At 41.6% G+C, this 26,035-nt stretch overlaps 3 protein-coding genes across 11 annotated transcripts in view; 1 reads left to right on the top strand and 2 right to left on the bottom strand.

Annotated features, from left to right (window-relative positions):
* Window positions 1-12,569, bottom strand: part of pkma (pyruvate kinase M1/2a) — a 111,098-nt gene extending 98,529 nt beyond the window's left edge. The window contains exon 1 of the mRNA XM_049718464.1: window positions 12,564-12,569. The gene's annotated coding sequence lies outside the window, so the exon portion shown is untranslated. The remainder of the gene's footprint in view (window positions 1-12,563) is intronic.
* slc12a4 (solute carrier family 12 member 4) overlaps window positions 1-26,035 on the bottom strand; it is a 194,754-nt gene that overhangs the window by 86,470 nt on the left and 82,249 nt on the right. The window lies entirely within an intron of this gene.
* The window catches only part of celf6 (CUGBP Elav-like family member 6), a 105,103-nt gene that overhangs the window by 51,702 nt on the left and 27,366 nt on the right, over window positions 1-26,035 (top strand). For 6 of the 8 annotated variants that reach the window (XM_049718478.2, XM_049718479.2, XM_049718472.2 and 3 more), the window contains exons 3-5: window positions 12,395-12,443; window positions 20,781-20,909; window positions 25,756-25,835. In XM_049718478.2, the coding sequence (XP_049574435.1) occupies window positions 12,395-12,443; window positions 20,781-20,909; window positions 25,756-25,835 (258 nt within the window). The remainder of the gene's footprint in view (window positions 1-12,394; window positions 12,444-20,780; window positions 20,910-25,755; window positions 25,836-26,035) is intronic. The other 2 variants (XM_049718476.2, XM_049718480.2) reach the window with 2 other exon arrangements.

The following is a 26,035-nucleotide window of genomic DNA, read 5'->3' on the forward strand; positions in this document are numbered from 1 at the left end:
GACACTATACAGTGTTGGCCTGCATGGGGATTAATAAGTAAAGAACAGAGAGGGCTTATAGCTGCCCTGAGCACAAGTTTTCGGATGTAGTAATTGGCCGAGATTGTGCATTCCAAGTCGAGTCGGAGCAGCGCGTGTGAGCCTAATAAAAGTTTCCTCTGCTGCTTTGTTGACCTTTTTCTCACCCGTTGCACATATTTTCAACAAAGTTCACAATGATTAAATTATTGAAAGTCTTCTTTGGTCCATAAAACTGCATTCGATTGCATTTGTATTCATCCCAAAAATAAAAAAGCCTCAATTAACAACAGCATTTGTAAACATTTTAGGGGGTGGCATCAACTATTCTGGATTTTTTTTTTTACTTTTTGCAGTACAGTTCAGTCCCTAGTGGATAGTGGGGAATTATGGTATTCTGCTCACTGGGTTTAACAGAGGGCATGTAGCTAGCACATATTAGCATAAAAGTGCATATGGAGCATGTATAGTGCTGTGTATACATTGTCAGAAACTAATCTGGGTTGTGTACCACACGGGGTGCTCGCATCTGCAAGCCTTGACGACGCAAAGGAAATTGCAGATAGTCTCAAGTGCCCACTGTTGGCTGTGTTTCCTGTCCTCAACCTCTCTGTGACCCTTCAGTTGAATACAAGTCACGAGAACTCAAAGAAGCACTGCCAAGGCAACAGAGCCGCATGCTGTCTCATCCGATTTCCACATCACCTCGCCTGAAACACATCACGCCCTTTTCGTGTGCACTTTCTATTTATGTTGTTTGTGTCTACTGGGAGTGAACTGAGCTATAGTTAAGGCATCAGAGTTGTAAAGATAGTAGGTTCAAATATCTTTAAGGGGTCGACACGTTTCTGTTATGTCGTGCCGCATTCAAAGGTTTGATAAAGGTCATTTGTGCATTTTGAAATTTCACCCAAAATTTGAATATCCCATTTTTAGAGTAGCATATGAGAAGACTCGGCATGATCAAGAAAGTGTTAATGCTCACAAACAACTGCTGCCGCCTCTTGTTACGAGTGCTAATGATGTCAGCGGAGGGGCCCCTGCTTGTTGATTAGCCTAAATGAAGGGCTAATAGAAGTTGCCCGAGCGTAATTAATGACTGAAGGGTCGCCTAACGAAGACGAGAGCGTGCAGACATGGCGTGCGGGGTAGTCCCGGGGTTAAGTGCGCCAATAGACAACACGGCAGGGCAAACCTCATCAGCTCGACCATGCTAGCTAACCCGTGATGCCCTGCCACCGTGAGCTACGCCAATGCCCAAGACAGGCCTGCCATCCTGACCGGGTTCTAATTAGCTGTCACCGCAGGTGGACCAATGCCACCGTGTGGTCTTGTATCTCTGACAGTGTGGGACCCCACCGAGCTTCCCCTTGACACCCGGCACCACTGCAGAGAATGTGCGTGTGTGTGTCTGAACATAGAATACATTAATTTTAGAGATGGGCACACAATAGTCCTTTACTGATAGATATGCAGCCAAATATCCTCTTTTGGTTCAATCTAAGGCCATTTTTTAATATTCATGCTGTGTTTGCCACTTCATTTATAGGCAGTGTAGAATGGATAATGTAGATTAATAAGCTAAATGAAATATACAATAATAGTGGCAACTTGTGCAACAGAAAAACTAAGTAACTTGGGTCCATCACACGGTTACTGCATGTTATATTATAAATGAAAACATTTCTTGTCTAGTTTTTCACTCCGAATCAACAGAATGTCATCAAATAATCCACAGTCAAGAATTCCCATGGCGGCAACATGCACCCACACACGTGCATAATTTATATATGTACCGTAGTTAATAATCACTCAGAGTCTCAGGCACTCAAGTACGCCCTCAATTTACATTTTCTATACTGTAATTAATGCAATTGTCCTTCTCGCCAGTTATTCATGATAACCGGCAAGTGTGATCAATACAAATCATCAGATCAAATATAAATATTGCACTGTCAAAAAAGAAGTCCACAGCACTCTGTTACTCCGCCTGTCATATAATCAATGAGATTGTGTATCTTGCCAACTATTCATAAAAGCTGCCACCTTGCACAATCTACCAAACCTAAACTAGAACTGCTCGAAATAATCAACAAAGTTAAGAAGGGGCACCATTTGTTTATGATGTGATTTCTACCCTTGCCAGTTTTTCATGAAAACCGATACCATTCCTCCTCTTGCCTTTCACAATAAAAATAAATACAAGGACTAGAAATAATCCATAAAGTGAAAGAATGCCCAGGCACTATAAAGAATGTAAAGTCAGGCACGATGCAATAACAGCCTATTGTATAAAATCAAATGGCCTTGTGTGAGTACATACAGTAAGTAAGTACCGGTACTAAACTAATTCCAAGCGATATATCATTGTTACCATCAATTTCAACACAGCATTCCATCATTACGCCTGCGTGTTGTGTTTGTCTACCCTTCATCATTTCTACCGAACATAACATTCTTAGACACCGTGTCAAGTGTTAAACACACATACACACAACGGCGTGCACGGTGATGTATGGCTCATTTGCGGCGTGATATGTTCTACACGCGGTCACTATACATCAGCCACTGATGTTGCGCAAACGGGTCCATTTGATCCTCTTTGGCAGATGGATCCAATCGGCCGTATTGGCCTGTGACAGAAAGCAATCTAACGGCAGCCTCATTGATGATGATGAGTTCTGTTCCATTGCGCCCGAGATCCAGTCCAATTTCAAAAACAAATTCAGCCATTCATCTTCCAAATAATTGTGGCACTTTATCAATTGCTCCCGGCTCTTTTATCTATCATTTCGATTGATGTGATCATTTTCCAAAATAGCCGTCTGTACCGAGTCTGGTCTTCAGACACACTTGCGTGGCTTTGCCGGTGTGTGAGTTCTTTGGCTTTGAGAGATATTAGTGAATGGAAAATGTGCTTTGATAAAGATTTTAGTTGACTCACAAAATTTTATAAAATGGTGACTCGGGAATATTTTCACAATTTATTACAATCTATCCATTTTGTACACGTTTCAAATTTGACACAAATTTGCTTTTTGAAGGACAATGAATGGTCAAAATTATCCTTAAATGGACTCCAACTAGTGCATTTTTGGGTTTTTGAGACTTTTTCTCTGTGAACTCATGATAAACCTGCCTGCCAAATTTCACCCTGCCAAATGAAACTGGCCTCGGGGGGCTAAATGGACATGGTCCGGATTATCATTCATGGCTGTGTGTGTTAAGTCAATTTTACTTTAGTGAGTGACATGTAATGTTGTTAGACCACTTTTTTTTTTGAGGATCTTTTCATTTGTTCGTAACAGAAAAATGCTCGGATGAAGGTGTGTGCGAAAAGTAGTCCAATCAAGTAGCTCAATCTTAAACAATATTTTTGTTAATATGAAATGTTTTCTTATTCTATATCTGGAATTTAGACAAAGCAAAAAATTTTGACTGATGTGTATATTTAAATGTTGAAGATTGGCCTGACTCTAATTTAAATTCCACCTGGCTTTGACCATCTTCAGCTAATTTGCATGCACATGTACGTTTGTCTTCAGTCAACACTTTCTTTGATTTTGTGCCTTCCTTTATTAAGATATTACATGGGCGCCGTGATCTGACAGATCCAATTTTTGCGTCGTTGTCAGCACCCAAACTACTTAGCATTCTAAGTGAATGCACGCGGGCAAAGATGAAACAGATGCGGTATTATATGACAGCTCTGTCATAAACTCCACTTTGAATAGGTGGAGGCGGAGGGGGGGCAGGGTCACAAGAGTTAAGTATTCTGTTTGAGAGAGATGTTAAATGTTATAGTGGGAGTTTTAATGTAATATCACATATTTGGTATATTAATTACAATTGATGTACATTTGTTTTGCTAATTCCATTGCCAAAGAGGGTGTATTTAGTGTTTGTTCCATCAACATGGCCGCATGCATGGGTGATAAAATCACTCCGTTTTCAGGACTTATACATGTTCACGTGACGGATCCGTGATCCATCATTGCTTTACGTTTATTACTCTCGACATTCTCTTTAAACTACTCGGGTCGTTTCACAAAGCCTGGCTTGAAAATATTTGCACTGTGGCCTTGCGGAGTGATTGATGCACCCGGGGAGGTACCGGGTTATTGTTATGGCTTTGCGTTTATGTGCAGGGGCTTGTGTCTGTTAAGCTAACCTTCTGTGATATGGAAGTATTCACTGGAGTGCATGTTTATTGATTTCATCTTCTTGATTAGTATGCATGCTGGATAGTTGTACAGTACATATATGTATGCTGGATCTGCACTCTGCTATTGCTCTTACTATGATAAAACAATTTTAATGTGTTATCTTCATCCTTACTTGTAATGTTGTGTTTGTAAAATAAATCTCAGAATGTTATAAAGTAGAGAAACGGGATTTTCATCAAACAATTTCTGATTTGTTGCCCTTGAGAACTGATTTACAAAGCAATGTTGGAAAGATAATAATAACTTCCAAAAATAAGATTCCAAAGATGATTCCATAAACATTTCCCATATGTAGCAGTAGTCCGGCTCGTCTCTTAAGAAACAAACTCATCAAGATGGCAAAAAATATTGCGCTTTTGCACATTCAGATAAATGCCAGCAGTTTGAGACAAGTAAACAAAGTCTCTTTTCTGAAGTAATGAGTAATAAGAGTTAAAAAAATACCTATTTCCATTTCTGCAAAGACAATGTTGTCACAGATACAATACCATCTGCATGGTCCAGTTCTGATCAAATTGCAGTCAAGGCAAAGTCCAAGGTAATACCCCTTGTGGTCCTTCCTTGCTCAAGAAATTATCACATCCGACAATTTGGAATTTGGCAAGAGAGTGCATATCATACCGCAATAAATTGGCTACCTTACACAGCTGTGGAAACGTATTACAAGAAGAGACGAAAGTATGCACTTGGTCCCACACCTATTATGCAAACTAATTTACTCATCTCACTTCAGTATGCTAATGCTAAACAGAAGCGAGAACTTGCTTCCAAAGTTAAACTTTTCCATTGTTGCCTGATCCCCAAGCTTCTCGTATCCGTGATTTCTTCCTCTAATCTCGCATCTTTAATCTTACTTCCTTGCGTTTGGTTCTCTCTCTCGCTATCCCCCTTTACCCCGCCGCCACTTTTACTTCCTTTTCCGAATACTTTCTCCACACGCCCTGGCGAGGGGAACATCCCTCGAGAATGAGCCAGAGACGGCGAAGGGAGAACGGTCGCCTCAAAGGAGCAGACCTCATAAAACTCTCTGTCACTTTGACTAATTTGTTAGTCTTATCGCTCTGTGTCCAATCGTCACCCCTCCGCTAGAGAGGGAGAGGGAAGGGGGAGGTAAAAATGGGGCAGTAAAGGTAATATAGCAGCCTGGCCATTGGGTGCATGGACCTCCATGGCAATCTATCTCCAGTCCAAGAAAGAAAAGAGGCTTTATGGAGCAGAGGATAACATGATGGCTCAATTTCTCATTCGTTTTCTGTCTCAGGGCCCCCCCCTAGACTCCTCCCGCTTCAAGTCCAACCAAAATTAAGCGAAGATAGGAGCATTATGAGCACGGGTCCACAGTCCCGGAATTGGATGGCATGACACTGCCAAAAGCAGGCGGAGCCTCTCGGAGGGGCCAGCACAGATAGAGAGAGATAAATAAATGTCAACGCTCCTGCCTGGTGGGCAATTACGGGGAATGAGAGGAGGGATTACGGAGACATAACCAAAAGGAAAACAAAACGCATAAGGAGATGCAGTGAGGGAATAGTGTGAGTCTGATGCGACATTTTTCGACATGCGTGACCTTAAAGCAAAAGTGTCATATAGATACCACGCTGGCTGGTATGAAATAGGCATCGAGGTTCTTACCATGACATTCTCAAATCCCCCAAAGCTTTCTCAGTGTCTAACTAACCCAGTTACTTCTTGGATTGTGATTCTTATAGGTCTCACAGTTCTTGGTTTGCATAGTTGTTGACTTCCATGTATTCGGTGTCAAATGGATTCCCACTCTCTGTGCCAGACCAATCCAGGGTTGACTACAACCTGGTTAACAAGGCTAAGTACAAAATTGGATAGATGAACTGTCACATTTCCTTTCTGTGAGTTTTCAGTGCAGATGACTTCACCCGATAGAACCCGTCCCAAACAGCATTAAATAGCAGAAGGGGTTCAGAGCTAAGAATAGGCCAAATCTTCCCGCTGTCCACGCATGTAGCAAGCTGTCAGAGCCTATTCCCTCTCAGTGCGACTCCACACTGAGCTCCGCTCGTGGGTTTCCCATCACTCGGATTCTAACCCCGTCTGCTCCAACAAACTCCGCCGACTGAAACTCTCCTGACTTCCTGGCCTGGTGGGGAGGCGACGGTGAACACACGCTCCAATTTGAGAGAGAGCGCCGTTCCCGCTGCGCTGGCCCTGTTTCTTCTTTCACGGCGGAATAAGGGGCAGGGTGTCCTGATGTGTGAGTGATGGGTGATGGAAGGTGTAATTTGGGACGGTACAGCAAGGCTTCTGCTCAATCTAGGAGCTTACCTGTCAGGGAAATAGGCCCTGAGGGAGATACTTATATTTTAAACCGGGTGGGTTTTTACGAACGACATATCTGAATGGATCCTGAAAGCTTTTTTTTTGGGAGTAGCACACATTTACTCAAGATTTGTTATGCTAATTTAAAAAAATCCCTCATTGTCATCAAGAAGAGAAGCAACTTGACCTGGATCTGCATACAAGCTGTGCTTTTTAATATTTCGCCAAAACCTTTACGAAAAGCAAATAAAGTTAAGCCCTGCGGCTTGCTCATACCCTGACCACATTTTGAGTGAAATTTTTTAATGGATATCTTTTAGCTGACAATGACAAAGGAAATCTGTAAAAGATGAAGTAGCCCCTTTTGTTTACATTTGGACCAAAATGATTCATCGTCTTATTACTTGCAAAACGTTTTCGTTTTAAGACCTATATTACAAAACTTTATCATGCACTGCCAAAACATGGACAGCATATACGATAGAAAAATAACGCTAAACATGTTATTGAATCAAAAGCCATTTATCAAGAAAACATATGTCTACTATCATAAGCTTGGAAAATGCTGCCGTAGATTATTGTAAAAGTCACCAAGGTTATTAAAAATGGTGCAAAAGATCGGAGCATGTCTCCAAACATTTGCAAGACATCAATCATTTTCTAAATTGAAAAATGTAAATTGAGAATATTAATTTCATGAATATCTTGTTGTTACTATTTTGATGTGCCATAATCATAATGTTATGAAATCATGTAAAGAATAATATTGTGCTTGCAAAAAATATGTTTTCTTTTTTTCCCCCAAAATGTTCAAATATGAATTTTACAACTGTGTCGTTAGACTAACGAAAGATTTATTCCCTTTAATACTTCATTTGGACAGAATATATTCACATTTCTATGAACAATCACCATAATTATCAACTATCAATAAACAGAAAAAGATTGAGCGATAGTCTCATGCAGTATTTTGCCTTCACAAAGAAGGATTCTCCATCTTATCAAGTGCCATCAGCTCTTTGTTAGCTTTCTAAGAAAAGTCAGTCAGCATTAAACACCTTTAATGAGTGTCGAAGGCTATAAATGGAACCAGCAGCTAAAATGAAACCACAGCCGAGCGGCAGGAATCATAATAAGACGGATCAAACAGATGTTGGCTTATTAAGGTGGAAATTTGTGATGGTTCTAAAAAAGACAAAGAAATTAAATCGCTATGTGATCAAATGACAAAAGTCAGTTTTTTCCATCGAGTAGATTTTGTTTCCACTAGTTTGTTTGCCTGTCTGGCGGTTGGATTGCACTGAAACGACCACCGTGGTTTTCAATTTTCCATGGAGATTGACACAAAATAGAGTTTTATTGGAAATTTCAGAGCTCAGCGGTAGTGCGCCGCGGCGGTATTTGTTTTGCTAGCCGCTGTTGAGCAAGTTCAACAGGACAGGGAAACCAAGTAAATCTTTTTCAAACCGTTTCCTGTGTAAGATCATCATTTTGTATTGTTTCCACTGTGACTTGGGGACTTGGCGGGATAGATGAAGGGCAGCCATTTTCTAGCAATACTCCTCACAGCTACAATACATTTTGTTGGCTACACAGATTAGCAACATTAGCATCTGAAAATGGGCATATCCTTGATTGCTTGGTGCTCAATAGAAAGTCTTAAAGTATTTCTTTGTAATTATTTTTTCCCCGTTTATATTTTCAAGCTGCTGCCGGGAAGTGACACACTTTGAAAGCTGCTGTTTAGGAATGATTAATTATACTTTTCAGTCTCGTGCATTTGCATATGGTTAATCAATTGATCAGTCGGGCTTTGTATTATTGATGACTTTAACAATCTGAATTGATGAATGCATCTCAGAGAGGCTCATTATCTGATATCGGCACTGCATCAACGTACTTTTTCTTCACTTTGTATGCCAGGTGACATTTTGCCTTATGGAGAACTTTTATATTTGTCATGCAGCGCCATGATTGGCGCAGCTGTTTAGGACTAAAGTGAGTAATGTGACTGGCTGAGAAGATTTATCATGGTTCCTTTAGATAAATACAACAGTTCACAAAAAAGACAGTTTAGGGTATGCATGAAGAAGAATCACCGGTGTGCCGATAACCTAAGAATACATTTGCGTATTAATAAAAGACGAGCTATTTCCCAGCAACCAATCAGAGAGCGTCTCCAGCTCCAGGTTTTCTGGGGCAGTTCAATTGCGATTCCCTTTCTTGGTACAATACATTTGCATCCACTCTTTTGGAACATTTTGTTTTGAAAACATTTATTTTGATAAGTTTATATTTAACTTATATGCACATACATTTTTGTTGAATCATTAAGGGGAGTTTTTTTTATTGTGCTATATTCAAGCACAGTTTTTATATTGAAAATATCAACTGTTAGAGTGGCGTAGAATAAATAATATTAAATCCATAAATAAATCAAATTCAGATTGTTTTAATTAACACTTGGGCCTACTACGCTACTGTATTTTACTATTGGCTATTGGTGATTCTTCAGCTGTACGAATTTTGAGACTGCCCTGCCCACAGTGCTTGGTTAACATTTTTCATGTTTTCAGACTGTCGTGCAAAATAGAAAATATATATAAATAATCTGTCCTTGTTGACTTTTTGTCTCCCTTTAGACAAAGCATGGTCAAGCATGGTCAAAGGCCAGCACTGACCTTGTCTCACTTTCTATCTGCTGCACTTGTTATCAATCAGACACGCTAAGACTGAAGCATCTGCATGCAAACACACACACGCACGCACACACACACACACACACACACACACACACACACACACACACACACACGCACACACACACACACACACACACACACGCGCGCACGCACGCGCACACACACGCACAAAGGCAGTAAAGTCCTTCTGTGGAACAATGCAAGCGAGCTCCACTCTTCCGCACTATAGTTTTTCCAACCCTCCATGTCTTAAACACACTTTTATTCATCATAAAATAATGAAAAATATAGATTCAATGCCGCAGAGTGGAGAGGGAAAAAAGACAAAAAGTGAATGTATAGACATAAAGCAAATAGAGCATGAAGGAGGGGAAATGTAGAGGGAGGAAGGGAGGGTTGAATGTTAAAAAAAAAAGTGGAAAAATGGCAGGGATGAGGAGAACGAGAGATGGCCTCTCTAAGTGCGCCTGCGTAGGCGCAGAACTGCGCGTTCCCAGGCAGGACAGCATGAGCTGCCTATTTGTCAGCATTGATCAAGCCATTAAGGGGCTGTGGAGGGAAGCATATTGGTTTTGGAGGCCAAAAGGGCACTGAGAGACAAATATAAAGCAAGACATGGACAGGGGGGGGGCGGCGGTTAGGTGGGGGGAGCTTCTATCCCCCGCAGCAAGACGTCTGCCAGATGAATAAGCTGGATGTCTTTCTTCCGAATGTTGATGCAGCTTATTTTGTATAGGCCCGGCGGGAAAATGCTAGAAATCATTTCACTGAGACTGGTTTTCACTGGTAAGTCTGATTTCATGTCTATATCTGATATGCGGTCTGTCTCCTGTGTGGGATGTGTGAAAGAGACTGACATGGAATATGGATAAAAGCCACACACACATTACTTTAGAGCAGTGATGTCAAACTCATTTTTGTCGCGGGCTGCATCATAGTCATAGTTTCCTTCGGAGGGCCATTACGACCATCAACAAACTGATGAATAACTAAGTTTGAAACCGGAGACTGTTCAAATATTTTGAAAACATCAATGGTAACAAAAATTGCTATCAATGTATATTTTTTTTATAGTAAAGCCAATTTGTAACTTTAGTTTTGACAGATGAAGTTGATACACAATTTGTCTTCGGGGGACACATAAAATAATGTGGCGGGCCGTATCTGGCCCCCTGGCCTTGACTTGGCCACCTATGCTTTAAAGAGACAATGGTGACTGTAAAAAGCAACGGGGGAAAGGGGGGTAGACATTTTTGCTTGGTCGGATAAGGCCACTTTATTTTCATCACCATTCACAATAGAATCAAAGATGGCTGCATTGGAAGGTACCAATGCAGGATGGCGACAAGAGCAAAAATCGGTATCACTTGGACTACGTAGTGTAAATCCATCTTTAGGCAGCACGCGTCACTGTGACACCAAAATCCTTATTAGCCAGCTTCCCCAGATAGACCAAATGTGACTCGTCTGGATTTTGTGTGAGCAAGGGTGAGTGGTTGGTGGATGCTTGGCCCAAGGGGAAGACAGGCTGCCTCTTCGCCCATTCTCTGATGAATTCATATAATTAACTCAGCCTTGATCTGTTGGCTAATCCTGCACTCTGTAATAAGGGATTAAAATGTCACCTAAGACACCTGCTGTTATTGAGCCCAAAGACTTTTTGTGATACTGTCAGGGAGGGTTTGTAACATTCGCAAGGGGACAGTACTAGGAGACGGAGCTACTGCTATAAGCATGTTCATGTTAGCAGTGACTCAATAGTTGGCCCAGAAATTGCAGCAACAGACTTGCTCTGAAAAGTCTCGGTCAGAGTCAGTGAAAAGGGACAAGAAAGTAGGACATGCTGGAAGGTGTGGGAGTTTACAGACTCTTTCTTGCGCACTCTCGCTATGACCTCCTTGGACCTAGCCAAGGAAAAAAAAAGGAAAAAAAAGAACCAAGTGCCAATTGGTTGGCAAACTGCCCGAGGACCGACAGGCTCGCTCGCTTTGTCTGCCTGCCGGGCACCTCCACTCTGTTGCCTAGCAACCCCAAGTGTACTTTTGGTACGACTAATGACTCTTGTTGTAGAGCGGTGGGGCTCAAGGCCACTAATGAAGCTTCTTGGCCAATCGTTGGCTCTTAAAAGTCGCAGAAGCTGACTGATCACAAAACGAAGAGATCTTCCCAGCTTCAGGCTGTCCTTAAATTCTCATGCCAGACAAACTGTGACACTTTTATATTTAAAGCAAGTACCGTACATTTAACACTTTGAGTGCTACAGTTGACCTACATTAGTCCTGATGCTTGACGGTTGCATAAAACAAAGACCTTTATCCGAGAAAGTTTAGACTGTGGACTTTTAGCAACCGGCCATAGCTGTTTTTGTGTATGAAAATGTCTCAGTACCAAGTAGAGGCGATCTGATGAGGTTTCAGATCAACTTTTCAATTTCAATAAATGTGTCTTGGGAAACATTTATAGCCTTCATTAATATCGCTGGGCGAGTAAATTGTGTGCCCTGGGTGTCGCCATGTACTTTGGATCTGAGTCGATCCATGCCAACCAGACTCAAGTCTATATTTAGCTCTATGGTCCCGGCTCATGTCAACCACTGTCAAGTGCTGCACTGCCTCGAGGCTCGACACCCACCGTGTGAGAGTGATCTGAGCGGGCAGCGCCTTGTGCCGTTCATATGTCGTCGGCGAGACGGACCCACAAGTGACAAAAGAAAAAGTAGGAAATATGACGCATGTGACCTGGATAAGCAAGGAGCTGCAAGAAAAACTCTAGCTCAGGAAGAACAAGTAGACCTTAAGTGCTATTGTGTTCCTGAGTCGAGAGGAACAGGAAGAGTGAGCACCAGGCCAGAAAGGACCTCTGCCTGGAGGTGCGGGAGTGGCTGATGTAATAGCATTAATCTCCGAGTGCCATCTGACACCCGGTGTGGTGCCGTCATTGAAAAGTGCGAACTCTGCTGAACTGTGAGGGGAATTTGGGCATCTCTCGAGGCGGCGCCCTGCATTAATTAAACCCACTGGCTGGAATTTTTGTGTTTAGCTAACAAAGTACTCATTACACACCAGGGACTACCTTTCGCATCTTCAGGCTCTTGATGAAATAAGTTGGCCTCATTGTTACACGCTAACAATTCCTTCTTTTGTTTTCTCTCTCCAGATGAATCGGCCCATCCAGGTGAAGCCAGCAGACAGCGAAGGACGGGGAGGTAAATAACCTCAAGAAAAAAAAAAACATTGACACACAGTGGTAAAAGCACAATCCTTAATATTCTCCTCTCACTTGAGACGCACTGGGAGTTAGCAGCACGGTCCGTAATATAGGTCACTTGCTTCTATTGACTTCCCATCTGTGCCAGCAAAAAGGGGGCTGTCGCGGTTCACAGTCACCGCGAGCGGGTCAAAGACAAGTGAGAGGAACACGGCGGAAAGACGAAAGAGGATGGAGAGCAATAAGTAGACACACTGAACCGTCTGCTTGAGGCTTCGGGGGAAAAGGCGAGACAAAAAAAAAAAAAAAAAACAGAAGACAAACAAAATTGAAAGGAAGAAAGAAACACTGAGCTGGACAATTTCAAGACGCTATCTTGAGTTTTGTGATTGAAAAGAATAATAAAATAGAAAATTTGGAGGGAATGTTCAGGTGTTGCTAACCATAAATTCGTCATCACAAATCTATTTTCCTCTCGATATCTGGCACCGACTCTCACAATAAGGCCTGATGACTGACTGCATCATTTCCGTGACGACCATCACAGGAGGTTAACGCAGATGAAGCCAGTTAAACATGCGCACACTGGGTGGCATAGGCTCTAATTGAACCAGTCAGCGTCTGCTTAAATTTCAGACCGAGCCACGTCGGTGATTTATCCGCCCCGAGTGTGAATCAAATGGCTCATTCCCATCGGCGGGGTAGACCCCCAAAGCGAGTCTTATTTTTGTCATGGCGGCACTTTAATTAACGGACATCTAAAAAAAACGGGCAAAGTCTGACCGACAAGGCTTGTGTGAGAGCCAATTGGCATTCTCACCAAGATAAATTAGATCTCTAGCCTTAAGAGGGGAGGATGGATGGATCCCAATATCAATTACTACTCCTCTTTCACCGAACGGAGACATACAGGCGTGAATGATACGGAATACAGACGGCTCTTTGGCCGGCACATCTGTCGCTCGTCTGTTAGATGAAGTTTCTATATGGGAGGACAGGCTCGCTAACAGAACGGATTGAAATAAGACCAAGCCGACAGGCCCCAACAGAGATATTGAGCTTTAATGGCAACAGGAAGTCGGCTGGCCAGCAAGGGAAGTAAACCACAGTCACGGCTGACAATGAAATGAGATTTACTATGAAGCTGTGCGGTTAAAGGGAAATAGACAGCCCAGGCTGACAAAGAGAAAGAGGAGCAAGGATTCATTTGTGGAAGGACCAGTCAGGTATAATTAACAGTGAGAGACACTAGATTGTCATTTGGAACATTTGCACCTTCAGTGTGAAGTCACAGTTTTTTGGAATACGTCACACGGCAAAGAATAAATATGGGTCTTCAAATGAGTTCTAAAACTGTGGGTTTACCTAACATTTAAGCAAGGGAGGGGGGGTCATCCCCCCTCTTTTATCAATTGTCTCTCTCTTTGCACGAACCTGTCTGATCTGAACAAGTGAAGAATGGAACCCGTACTTACTCGCACTACTGACAGCCCATGGGCGAACAAGCTATACATCTCTATTCAAAAGCTTTATTCCAAAATGGGGCAAGAATCAGAAAATGTCAACTCCTCTATCTATACTCTGCCCCTTTCTCTCGCTATAGCTTTTTTTCTTACGCCATCTTATTGGTACGCCAATGCGAGGAGAAAGATGAAGCAAGCGATAGTGAGGCCTGCCAGGTCCGTGGAGGAATTTGAGAGATAGAAGGCGGGATGAGCAAAAGGGGCCACGACAACAGCATGAAAAAGTTAACGGAGAGTGATAGAGGCAGCTGAGTGAATCTCAGTAGTAAATCATGCGAGAGCCGCCCCCGTTCCCTATCGCCCTTCTTGCCTCGCCCGGGAATCTTCTCCCCCTGACCTTGTCTGTGAAGAAAAAGATGGGAGCCAGATTATCTATGATTGGAGATGGTTATTATCTAAACACAATCTCTGAGCCAGGGTCCCACTACTGTCAGTTAGGAGAAAGCTTCATGATGAGGAGACTCGAGATGGCTCAGCATCTACTCTTGTGCGTCAATATGTACTTTTTCTTAGTGTGCCATTTTGGCTACAGATACTAAAGTCATTAAATGTGTGTCAGTACAGTTGATCCTTGCCCTCCTATTTTTCTGTGTTCCAACTGATGCATTCAATCTGTAATGTTTTCTATCGCACAAAGTGGAAAACCAATCGTCGGCAATGAAAACGCAGCATAAGTCAGCTGGGAAAGCTTCAGGCTAACCCCAAACAGGATAAGCGCTATAGAAAATGGATGGATGGATGTCCTCGTTGTTTATTAGCTCCCCCATCCGTTGGCTTTATTGGATGCTTATACAGTGCCGAGAGCACGGCGGCGCCTGGATTCTATTCCCAGCGGTCCGAGTGTGAGTCTTTTTAATATCTCCACGCCTTTTGTCTATCTCGCTGAAGGGGAAGTGTCTGCAAAGGGCTCACGTTTGTCCTTGCAAAGCCGTTCTTCACAAGAGTGACCCCAGTCAGGGCAGTCGGCAGATTGACGGGACCTTAAGATGTCGCGCCGTGTGCTGTCATAGCCGAGCCCAGCGGGCATGGGATAAGTGAGGGTCCGCTGGCTGGCACAGTCTGGCAGGCAACACGGGAGCGGCTGTCTGGAGGCACCTCATGCCGTCAGAGGACCGTGTTCCACTTTACATGCAAATGAAGCCAAAGTATCCCTCTGTGCCCCGAAACTACCGCCCAGCAAAACGCAACTGCGATGGGCAGTTTTGAGTACGAGCAGAACAAAGCAGAGATTGCACTACATCAATTAAAGCTTTGTTAACCGTTAATTTATCGAGCTTTGGGCGAGGGCCTTTGCACAAAAATAACGACAGGCAATTGGTTCCCGTCAACTCTTTTGCATGCAGACCAGAAGGTTGCAAGCCGTTGTCGGTATACAAGTGTGTCAGGTCTGCTTGTGAGAGTAATGCATTTGCATGTAAACAACGTGTTGTTGCATCGCAACACTGACAACTGAAATGTTTGTTTTTGTGCGATTATTTCCAGTCTGTATCCACGTAGAAAAAAAACATTAAGCAGGATGTTACTTTCATTACACTCATAATTAATCTATTAATTACTATACTTGAATCAGACACCGACTCAATGCAAGTTGTGACGAAGAGAAAAAAAATTAAAAACTCCATCAAGCGTTAATAATTATGGAAATGAAAAATAAGGATTCCGTCCAACGGAAAAGTTCCTTTTGGTTATCTGTGATTCAACACTGCTTTTCCCAGCGAACAACCTCATCGACTAGAACACCTCCAGAGAAATTTCTCGGAAAGATTGCTCATTCAAGAAAGCAGACGTGGCAACCTTGGAGAACTGATTGTCCCTCACTCACATTGGCATAAGCAGATTTTTTTTAAATTCTTTGTGACCTGGATGCTGGTTGGCAAATTTGTTTTAATTTACAAGCAGTTATTCCCAAAGGAAATAATGGAAACTGTTGTAAACAACATTTTGACCTTCATGACTGTGATGAAAGTATAAAAATATAGGGAGTTGATGGATAAAAAATAAAATAAACCAAAAGCTGACATTTTGTTGACGCACAACAAGCGTTTGATGTTAATGAAAGTGCAGGTTGCTGAATTTATCTTTTGTGGTAGCAGCTTTGAATGTATGGGGGGTAGGTCTTGGAAGGTGACTCGCTAAATTAAAAGATTACTGATAAAATCAATTATTTTTGCTTACTCGTTGTTTTCAGCATTTACTACTGGTCATTTTAGCTCGGGCAGAGTTCTGTGGACATAATCATAATTTTATTTTTTTCCATCACTTGTACCCTTCTGTGGTGTCATCACACACACAAAAAACACACAGGATCTCCCTCTAGAAAGTCAAAGAAAGAAGCTTTCAAAATCCCTTTTGACGCGCATTCATCCAAAGTCTCATGAGGTATGCCGAAGTCTCGCGGGATTTACTCAAGTTTTGAGGTATATCTCATCCGTGACAGCAGTTCGACTTCGGAAGTTTCCCGAGGAACTTTCTAGAAGCGTAGTCGGAACCATCTCAGCCATTTTTTAGAAAAAAAATATGAATCTGCCAATGATATTATGCAATGCAGCAACTATTACTATTATTAAAAAAATATTTGATACCCCCTCTAAAAGTCAATATAATTGCCAGTTTAAGTCGTAAATGGATTGTTTGGCTTATGCAGGGTCATTTTTGTAACCAGGTTATTTTAGTGTGTTCTGTTCTTTTATTTCAAAAGTTCACTTGCGGCCTTTTTCTTTATCACTAGGTGGAAGCGTACGGAATGCTCATTACCCCCCCAAAATGGACTTGACTAAAAAGCAAATGGTGCGATTTAATTCCAAACTGATTCCCATGGCCGTCACGCAATCGGGACACCGAGTAGATGACGCGAAACATAGCCCGACTCTCTATTCAAATAAACATTTTTTAACATTTTATACAGCCGTTCTGCGTACTTTCATGTGCAAACGCATCCGTTGGCGAGCCTCGCAGGCACACCAAAAATAATTAAGTAAATAACAAATTAAATAAATAAATAAATAAAAATCATGCTTCGCTAATGAGTCCATAAGAAGTGCAACTTCTCTGATATGCTGCCCGGAACATTACGCCGCATTCGAAAATGCACCCGGCGGCCTGGTAGGCATCTTTTATTGTCGGGTGCAGCTGTCCATGCTTTGTGAACACTTGCTACTACCAAGCCGCCTCGACAATAGCCAGCAGGCATGATGGGATGGAATGGTGAAAACAAAAGATATTTACCACAGCACAGTTATTCTTTTCAAAAACAGTCTTACCATAGACACAAATTGAAATATAGACTTTGTAGCAACTAGCTATTTGGCAAGAAAGAGAGAAGAGAAAGTGAAGGATTATGATAGAATACAAGTTGAATAGTATAGAGGGAAGGCGTGTGTAAAAAATCTTATAATATATACATAAATATATTTATTTCGATAATTATTTATAGATTATATATATATAATCTTCTGTGTAAAAAATCTCATAATATACGTATATATATATATATATATATATATATATATATATATATATATATATATATATATATATATATATATATATATATATATATATGTATACTTATATTTATAGATTATATATTATCCTATACAAATATAAGATATAATTTATAATATTTAATTCATAACATTTCATCATTATAATATTTATATATTTTATGATATTTAACATTTTATAAAAAGTCATATAATAAGAAAATAATAATATCATACTAAGAACAGTTTTCAAAGTGTTTCTGGATGTTTACAGCTTAGCAGAGAAGTGTTGTTTTTTTCAATTCATTTCCTGTTGCTTCTATATGAAGAGCCTCAAGCCTCTTAATGCAAATATACGGGTGCACATAAGGGCTCTCCATTTTTTTGCTCCTCTTCACTTTTAATGGATTACTCTTTAAAGTCGTGGTGTCATCCCCTTACGCAGAGGGTGCATTACATGATATTCATATTCATAAAATGCCAATTTAAAGTGCGCAAGTGGCCATGGGAGATGTGTGGTGGGGGGGTGAACTTGTAAAAATCCAGTGCGAGCAGCTTCAGAGACAGGTGCAAAGAGGACTAATTAATAGCAATCAATACTCGGGGCCAGGGCAGGCGGCTGGCCGGCGGAGACTCTCTCAGGTCAGGCAATGAAAAGATAGCAAGCACCAAATTCATTCTGCTCTCCCGGAGGATGGCTCTGAAGTACACTCACACTTCCTTTAATGCCTTCGCAGGGGTGTCATTTATTTTTGCGTTTGCCAGCACATTTGGAAAGTTCATTACCTCGCTCATGGCTTGTTAATTAGCCTTGTAAAGCCACCATTAGATCTCCTCGGGCCAGGACCAAGATGAGACTTTTTTTTGGTCCCACAACATTAGCACACAGTGGGGTGGGGGGGTTGTAAAACTGCACTCTGCCCATTTAACAGGGACCCCTCAGTGGAAATCTGAAAGATAGAGGAGCCTTCACGGCAAATTAGGTCACATGTTGGCTGGACAGGCTGTGGCCTTCCTTCATATTTCCTCTTCGCTTCCTTGAACAGAGGTCAGCTTCATTTACCCCAACACATGTTCAAGCCCAACGTCCCGGGATTGGCATTCGACTACATTTCCTTGATCGACTAATAATTTAAAGGGGACATTTTATGGAAAATTGACTTTTTAATTGCTTGCATAGAAACAGATCTCTGGAGTGCCTTCCCAACCCTCAAGTGTGAAATTAAACAACCAACTCATTTTTTTCTGTATGGTAGTGAGCTTTTTTTTTGTACTTTTGGCCCACTGTAACAAAACGGTTGAGCTCATTTCCATTCTAACCACCCCCACACACCTTTTCTGAATGTGTAGTTCAGATAGTAGTTCACTAAATTATTATGATAAAATATAATAAATATATTATTAAATGTAAAGTCTGCCTTCCTTCATCCCTGTTTGTAAACAGGATAGGCTAATCAATATGGATGCATGTATAATATTTTTTTAATAGAACATTTATATACTATATTATATAATACACATAATATAATATAATATAATAGAATAGAATAGAATAGAATAGAATAGAATAGAATAGAATAGAATAGAATAGTTCTTCTACTATACTACTATAAAACTTAAAAAATTAAAATTATTAAATCAAATATGGCATTTAACTTTTTGATAAAAATACCCCCAGTCCACATGCTATCCACATCCACAACCCAGCTAGACACCAGCAGTACAACAGCAGCAGCCGACCGAGCCCATCAGCCGCCGGAGCCTTATTGATTATGCAGGTGGTCATTTGTGTGGCCAAGCGGGTAGCGCGCACGTGTCTCATTTGAACTTTACAGAGATGGAGCACGATCGGATTGCCTCGCCGCAAAGGCGGAGGCTTTATTTTTGGACCAGATGCATTTAATGGGGCCTGGCAGGTACAGGAGGCGTCACATCTGTTGAGGCCCGGGTGACGCTCTCGCCATCCTCACCTCCCCACCAACAGCACACCTCATCGCTCCGTACCAGTCAAATGATTCACGTGGAAGATCAACAGTGTCATCCGCAATAAAGTTCTCTCCCGCTCGCTGCCGCTTTCTATCAGTGCTGGGGACGGGCTCTTGCTTGTAACCATTTTCTTCCACAACTCAGCCGAATTGGAGATGAATAATGCAAAAGATGTAAAATAAGATGAACGCTCTGTCTATACCAGGATAGATTGGGAAAATTAATCTCTCCGACTTTTCAAAATGATAGTGGAGTACAACTTTTATCTTGCTCTTGAAAAGAACACATTTATTAACAAGCTGGATTCGTTTTAAAATAATAATAAAATAACAACAACAAACCCTTCTAATTTTGTTGGAAACCTGTTGTCCATGGACAATAAAGGCATTTTAATTCAAATTCTAATCACCATGCTTGTGATGATTGTAATTCTTACAATAAGTAAATAGACTCAGAACGTGTTCACAAAACTGATTATTTCTTGGTGCTTTTGTTATCCAGCCTTACTCATAATTATACGCAATAACAGAAGAATGTTATTCAGTCTAACTGCACATTCCAATAGCTCAGTGTTTATTCTTTCTTCCACTCTAATTGTCTTGTTGGTGAGAAGTTTTCCAAAGTTGTCTCGCACAAGCAATAACATTACTTATAGTAATAGCAGCAACAATAACATCAGCACGATAAAAAAAATATTTGCTGGGCTAATGAAAAAGAAAAACAACAATTTGGCCGACGACTTGGCAACCTTGACATATTTGGCTACTTGCAGTTCCAAATTGCGATTTTTACGACAACCTGTCCAGGCAGTAAACTAATTAGGCGATTAAAACAATATGTGAATTGGACCCCAAAAAAAATCAGTTTATTAACGTACTTCTGGTTAACATCGGTCAGTATTACTATAATTTCTGGACTATAAACCGCACCTAAATATAAACCGCACCAGCGAAAATTCGGTTTTGTTCACATATAAACCGCACTGGACTATAAGCCGCAGGTGTTTAATTTCCATATAAGAAAATGCACAAATTATACAATATTGTCAAAATCATGAATCCATAGATAAGCCGCACTGGACTATAAGCCACAAGGTTCAAATCTTGTGCAAAAACTAGTGGCTGATAGTCCGGAAAATGCGGTATCTAGGCACTACTGGGAAAAAAGGAAACTGGTAGTTAATAAATGGAAAAAGTTGTCCTGTCCTTGGTTGAAATGCACAGCTCAGCACAACAGACATGACTAAAGTCGGGGGCAGTGTGGGGGAGGGGGGCTTGCACGAGCACCTCTCGGCTCAGCAGAATGCTACCATCAGCCGATGTTTTTCCCTCTCTTCCGATCCAGAAGACAGGAAGCTGTTTGTGGGGATGCTCGGCAAGCAACAGAGCGAGGATGACGTCCGGCGGCTCTTCGAGACCTTTGGCCAGATCGAGGAGTGCACCGTCCTGCGGGGTCCTGATGGGGCCAGTAAGGGTCAGAGCACACACACGTGGTCCCTTGTCATTCCTTTCGCGTTTCAGCCGCCTCTGCTCGAGCATCCTTGAGGCAGCGTTACTCGCTCGCTCGCTCTTTGTCACGGTGCTCCCACACTTCTTTCCTTTTCCACTCTACTCCATTTTCACTCACGTCTTACTTCTTTTGTACCAGCTCATATCTCCCCCTCCCCCACCTGTTATCTGAAACAACGTGTTTTTGTTCCCCACATTGCCATCATCCCTCCCCGGGCGACCATTATGCCCTGCTGTAAATAAACCAGCCATGCTCTGTGTTTAGCTGCACTCACTCTCGATATAGCAGAAAACATATCGTATTACATCGGGGGGGGATTTTTTTTTCCAAGTTTTCACCTTTTTGAAACCACTAAAATCTATTTGGCAAAGGATTTGGAGTCGCATCTTTAGGGATGTGGGTTTCGGAACCCTGGGGTTACTTTTTAAATCCTTCTATGACCAAATGCAAGAAGCAGAATTTGCGTCATGCGAACTGACATCTGGTTTAGTCAGGATATTCCAATTATTCCGTAATTTGACCTTAAACCGCTTCAATAAGTGAGAATACGTCATTGAATTGAGTCTTCAACCATGCATGCACAAACGCCTCAAATATTTGCTACCTTTGACAAGATGTCACACGGCAACAAAGTGAACCACACGACCGGTGCAAGCGGTTCGATAAGCATCTGTAAGCCGTGACGTGTCCATCTATACGATGACGTGTGACGGCAAGGCAGCGTGAGAAAACGCATGCGTTCTCTTGTTTAATCAATAAAAAAGGCTCGCTGGTATCGAACGGCGGGTCTTTCAGCGTCGACATCGCTTGCCCTCGCTGTTAATCCCAGCTCTTTTTCTTTGTGTCCCCCAAATACATTCATCCACCCCGTCAACTGCTTGCTTCCTACTTTTCCATGCCTCGCTTTTTTCCTTCCTGTCTGCTCAGATGCCTCGGGCTGATTGACAGCACATAAAATGAAATCGGGCCGGTGCCGGCGTGTTCGACAGGAGCAATACTTTGGCTCCTTTTCACCCTCCTCGCGAGTCCTCTCTTTCCTTGTGCGCCATATGTTTCCTCTAGCGGCGTTCGTCTCGCACTCGTTACTTCCCTCTCACTTGTTCTTCACTCCTTCCATAGCGACAAAAAAAAAACTGAATATTAGCAGTACAGTGTAACCTCCAAATGTCGAATGGCCCAAAGTCATACAAAAGTTCAGCTAACACGTTTCAAAAACTTGAATGTGACATCAGCAAATGTCATGAGAGTTCAACACACCGAGCAGCGAATGAAGTCTTTTAATGGGTTTTTGGCAATTTATTTTACCTAGCAACAAGCTCTGGATGAACCTAATTCAAATGAAGCTGACTTTTGAAATTGACTGCACTATCTCCACCAAGATACTGTTATGTTGATGTCAATGTGCACTTCTCAGAAGCCTTTCAGCACCGCCCTCGTCGCCCGATAGAAAGACCGAGAATTTCAAACCCTCCTCACCCTCGCCGCAGCGATTCTCTAAAGTACTGGCAGCGTTTGCCGCCAGAATTGAATAGAGCCCCGGGTTGTCAGGAATAATAGAGAGACGGCTTTTAGCTCTATAATTAAGTTGTGTTATAAATGTCACCCATCCAGCCAGATGGAATTCATGCATACATATTACTACCCAGGGAATTCAAAAGGCACTGGCGAGATCCCTTCGCTTGAAAGCAATGCAATCTCCTCGCTGCGTTTGCCCCGACTCATTCGGAGATGTCAAATATGAAAAAAAAAAAATCAACACGTATGCTATAATTCATGAGATTCTGGCACTTCCATTTAATTGGAGATGTTTTTGTGCGGCATTCTTCCTGGGCTGCACATAGGGACAAAAGTCAGTGGATGTTTGATATGACAATGAAACTTTAGAACATGAGTGGGAATCTTTTTTCAGAATTCACTTCAACCAAGGCTCAAGGATTTATCGTATTTTCTGGACTATAAGCCGCTACTTTTTTGGACAAGCTTTGAAACCCGCGCCTTATAGTTCAGTGCGTCTTATCTATGGATTTTTATGATATTGTAGGATTTGTGCATATTCTCTCTCTTATATATGGAAATTAAACATAAAAAACACCTGCGGCTTATAGTCCAGTGCGGTTTATATATAAACAAAACAAGAGTTTTCCCCTAATTTTAGTTTATATTCGGGTGCAGTTTATAGTTCAGAAATTTCGGTACATACAACATACCAGAATAATAAAACTCAGTTGAAAACTGAGTTCCACCGCCTGTATTTGTTTCTAAGAATCGCCTGGTCGGCCAGACCAAATATTCTGACGGGCCTCACTGGCACTGAGGTCCACCCGACCCCTTGTTGGAGAAACAACCAGACTCTATCTTGCCCTTCAAAACCACACTGAACCTAATTTTTTTTTCAATTCTTTTCCTACTAAAAGTCAAATTTGTTTGCTCTTTCAAAGGCAGACTTCAAGTCACAAGCATCTTTCAGTCAAACAAATGAAGACCCTTCCTGCCTTGAACCCCCTAGAGAACATTTCAAATGAAGTAAAAAAGCGGGCGAACGGAATCAAAGTGTTCTTTGACGTGAGCCGTTCCCCTCTGTAGATCTATTCAGCTTTAAGGACATTTGACACAACAACAAAACACACATGGCCTTTTGCTGCTCACTTGAATCTCTCCACACAAACAGTTTGCGCTGCTTTTGTAGTGGATGGAAAGCCTCAGGTGAAAGTGGATTTTGTCTTCTATTGATTGGGGACACAGTGCTAGAGTCCTAAAGTTTTGAAAGTTTTGATTTGGTAAAGTTAGAGAAACAATTACCTCCAAAGTCGGACACGATATTTTTCAGGGATGCTGTCATACCTCGAATACGTGCGGATTTAATAACACTCATCCATCCATTTGCCTAGCATATATTTTTCATAGGGATAAAATGGAGGCCATTACAGATGACTTGAAGCAGGAGGCGTGGTAAACTCTTTAGTACATTCCCATAAATTGCATTTCAGGTTGTACAGTTGTCATTGCATTTGTTCACTTTCGAGAGAGAGAAAACAAACAGTAAACCCTTTTAGCTGACATCCCGCATGATTTAATTATGTCTTATGTGATGTCACACATAATGACAGTTTGACTGAATTTAGCTTTTAGTGGTCTGTTTTTATAAATTGGAGGCGGCCATTTTGAATATTGGAGATTTCCATCCATCCATTTTCTCTACGACTTATTAGGGTTGCTGGTGAGCTGGAAACTCCTCAAGTTGACTTTGGGGTACACCGTGGAAGCTAAAACTACAGTCAAATCATGAAGTGACTCCAAACAAACTATTTCAAATCCGATTTCCAGACATCTCCCGGGTGATCAGCTCAGGAAGCGTGCGCCCGGTTCTGTGAGCACCGCTGTTGCTCGATTAATGAAAAGCAGCTGAATAAATCCTCTAGGTTGTTAATTAGATAGCCTTCTAAAGTTAAAACATGAACGACCTGAGGCCAAGGATAAAAATAGGATAGAACAGAGTAGTCAATGATGGTAAAGCTGATTAATTCAATGCCGTTTCTAAATGAACATTCACATTCATTTTTATTTTAGTGCACCACATGTTGTAAAAGTGCTGTACAGGATCTCTTTGTGGTTTAGGACAAGCATATGGAGGTCTGGATGTGCCAAAAGTGGTAAAATGTCATTTTAGCGCACTTTGACCTCATTTCAGCCGACATTGAATGCTGAACGAGCAGTACCATATTTTCCGGATTATACTACTTTGCACAAGCTTTGAACCCTGCGGTTTACATTCCGGTGCGTCTTATCTATGAAATGTTCACGATTTTTATGATATTGTATGATTTGTGCATATTCTCTTACATATGAAAATAAAACATTAAAACACCTGCGGCTTATAGTCCAGTGCGGCTAATATATACGACCAAAACAGTATCTTTCCTGAATTTTACCTGGTGCGTCTTATAGTCCAGAAATTATGGCATTTCAACTTCTTGTTGATCAGAGATGATCACCAGCAGTTATGAGGTTGACTTCTGTTAAGTGTTTGAAGTTGTCTTAAAACCCAGTGCACCCTAGATATGGAAATTTATCAAAGCAGACCTGTTTATTGAGACTGAGCCTGATCGTCCAAAAAGTACCGTCAGAAGATTATATGATGATCTCAGTGGGAATTTTTGTGGATCAAAAGTCCACACAATTTTGAAGCAACACTTGATCACGTGACTAGCATATCTAAACCTCACATGCATTCATATTATCCACTTGAATCACCCTTAATATCGTTTGGAACATTGATCCAGCAAAGCTCCCCGACACTGCTGCCGACACTCATTTCTCTTGTGTTCTGGCCAACTTCTCATGTTGACTCTTCCTTCCTGAGCCTTAACCACACAACAGATTTAAAATGATTCCAACGTCCTTCGAGGCAGAAAAAAAAGAGCCGTCCCTGCCCAGATTGCCTCCTCTAGCATCACCGCCCAACGTCTTAAATTTGAGGCGAATGACGATTACGTCGGATAGGCCGATTATAAGAGCGTGCTATTGTCGCGCTAATCTCCTTTATGAGTGACTGCACACAAATCACAATGTGTAAATATTAAACAGATTAATATTCACAAACAAGTCTGTGGAATTAGTGCTGCCGGGGCGAGGGACGGGATGTTCCAGGCCGCTAATGCCTTTAGCGACGATCCCAACACACAAGTGACCAGAATATATTTATAGATTAGATAATGTGAAGACAATAACTGGTGATTTTACTTTAATAACTTGATAAATCCAAAGACTGTCTGCCTGATGTTGTTTCGCCTTTTTGTGTGTGTGTTTACAGGCTGTGCTTTTGTCAAATTCTCCAGCCACGGAGAAGCACAGGCTGCCATCAACAGCTTGCATGGTGGACAGACCATGCCTGTGAGTAAAACAATCTCTCAACACGTAAATAACAGAATTAGCTCAAGTACTGTTACAAATACATCAAATTTTAATGTAGGTCATATTAAACTTTCACCTGCTACTCGGGCTTTTTATATCGCGCCCGTTGCTCAGCTTTCCTTCAGAGAGTTGCGGTATGAGTCTGGAGGGAATATTGTATGTGTGTTCACATCGATTGT

Source organism: Syngnathus scovelli, chromosome 4 (genome assembly GCF_024217435.2).
Source record: "Syngnathus scovelli strain Florida chromosome 4, RoL_Ssco_1.2, whole genome shotgun sequence".
Lineage (NCBI taxonomy): Eukaryota > Metazoa > Chordata > Actinopteri > Syngnathiformes > Syngnathidae > Syngnathus > Syngnathus scovelli.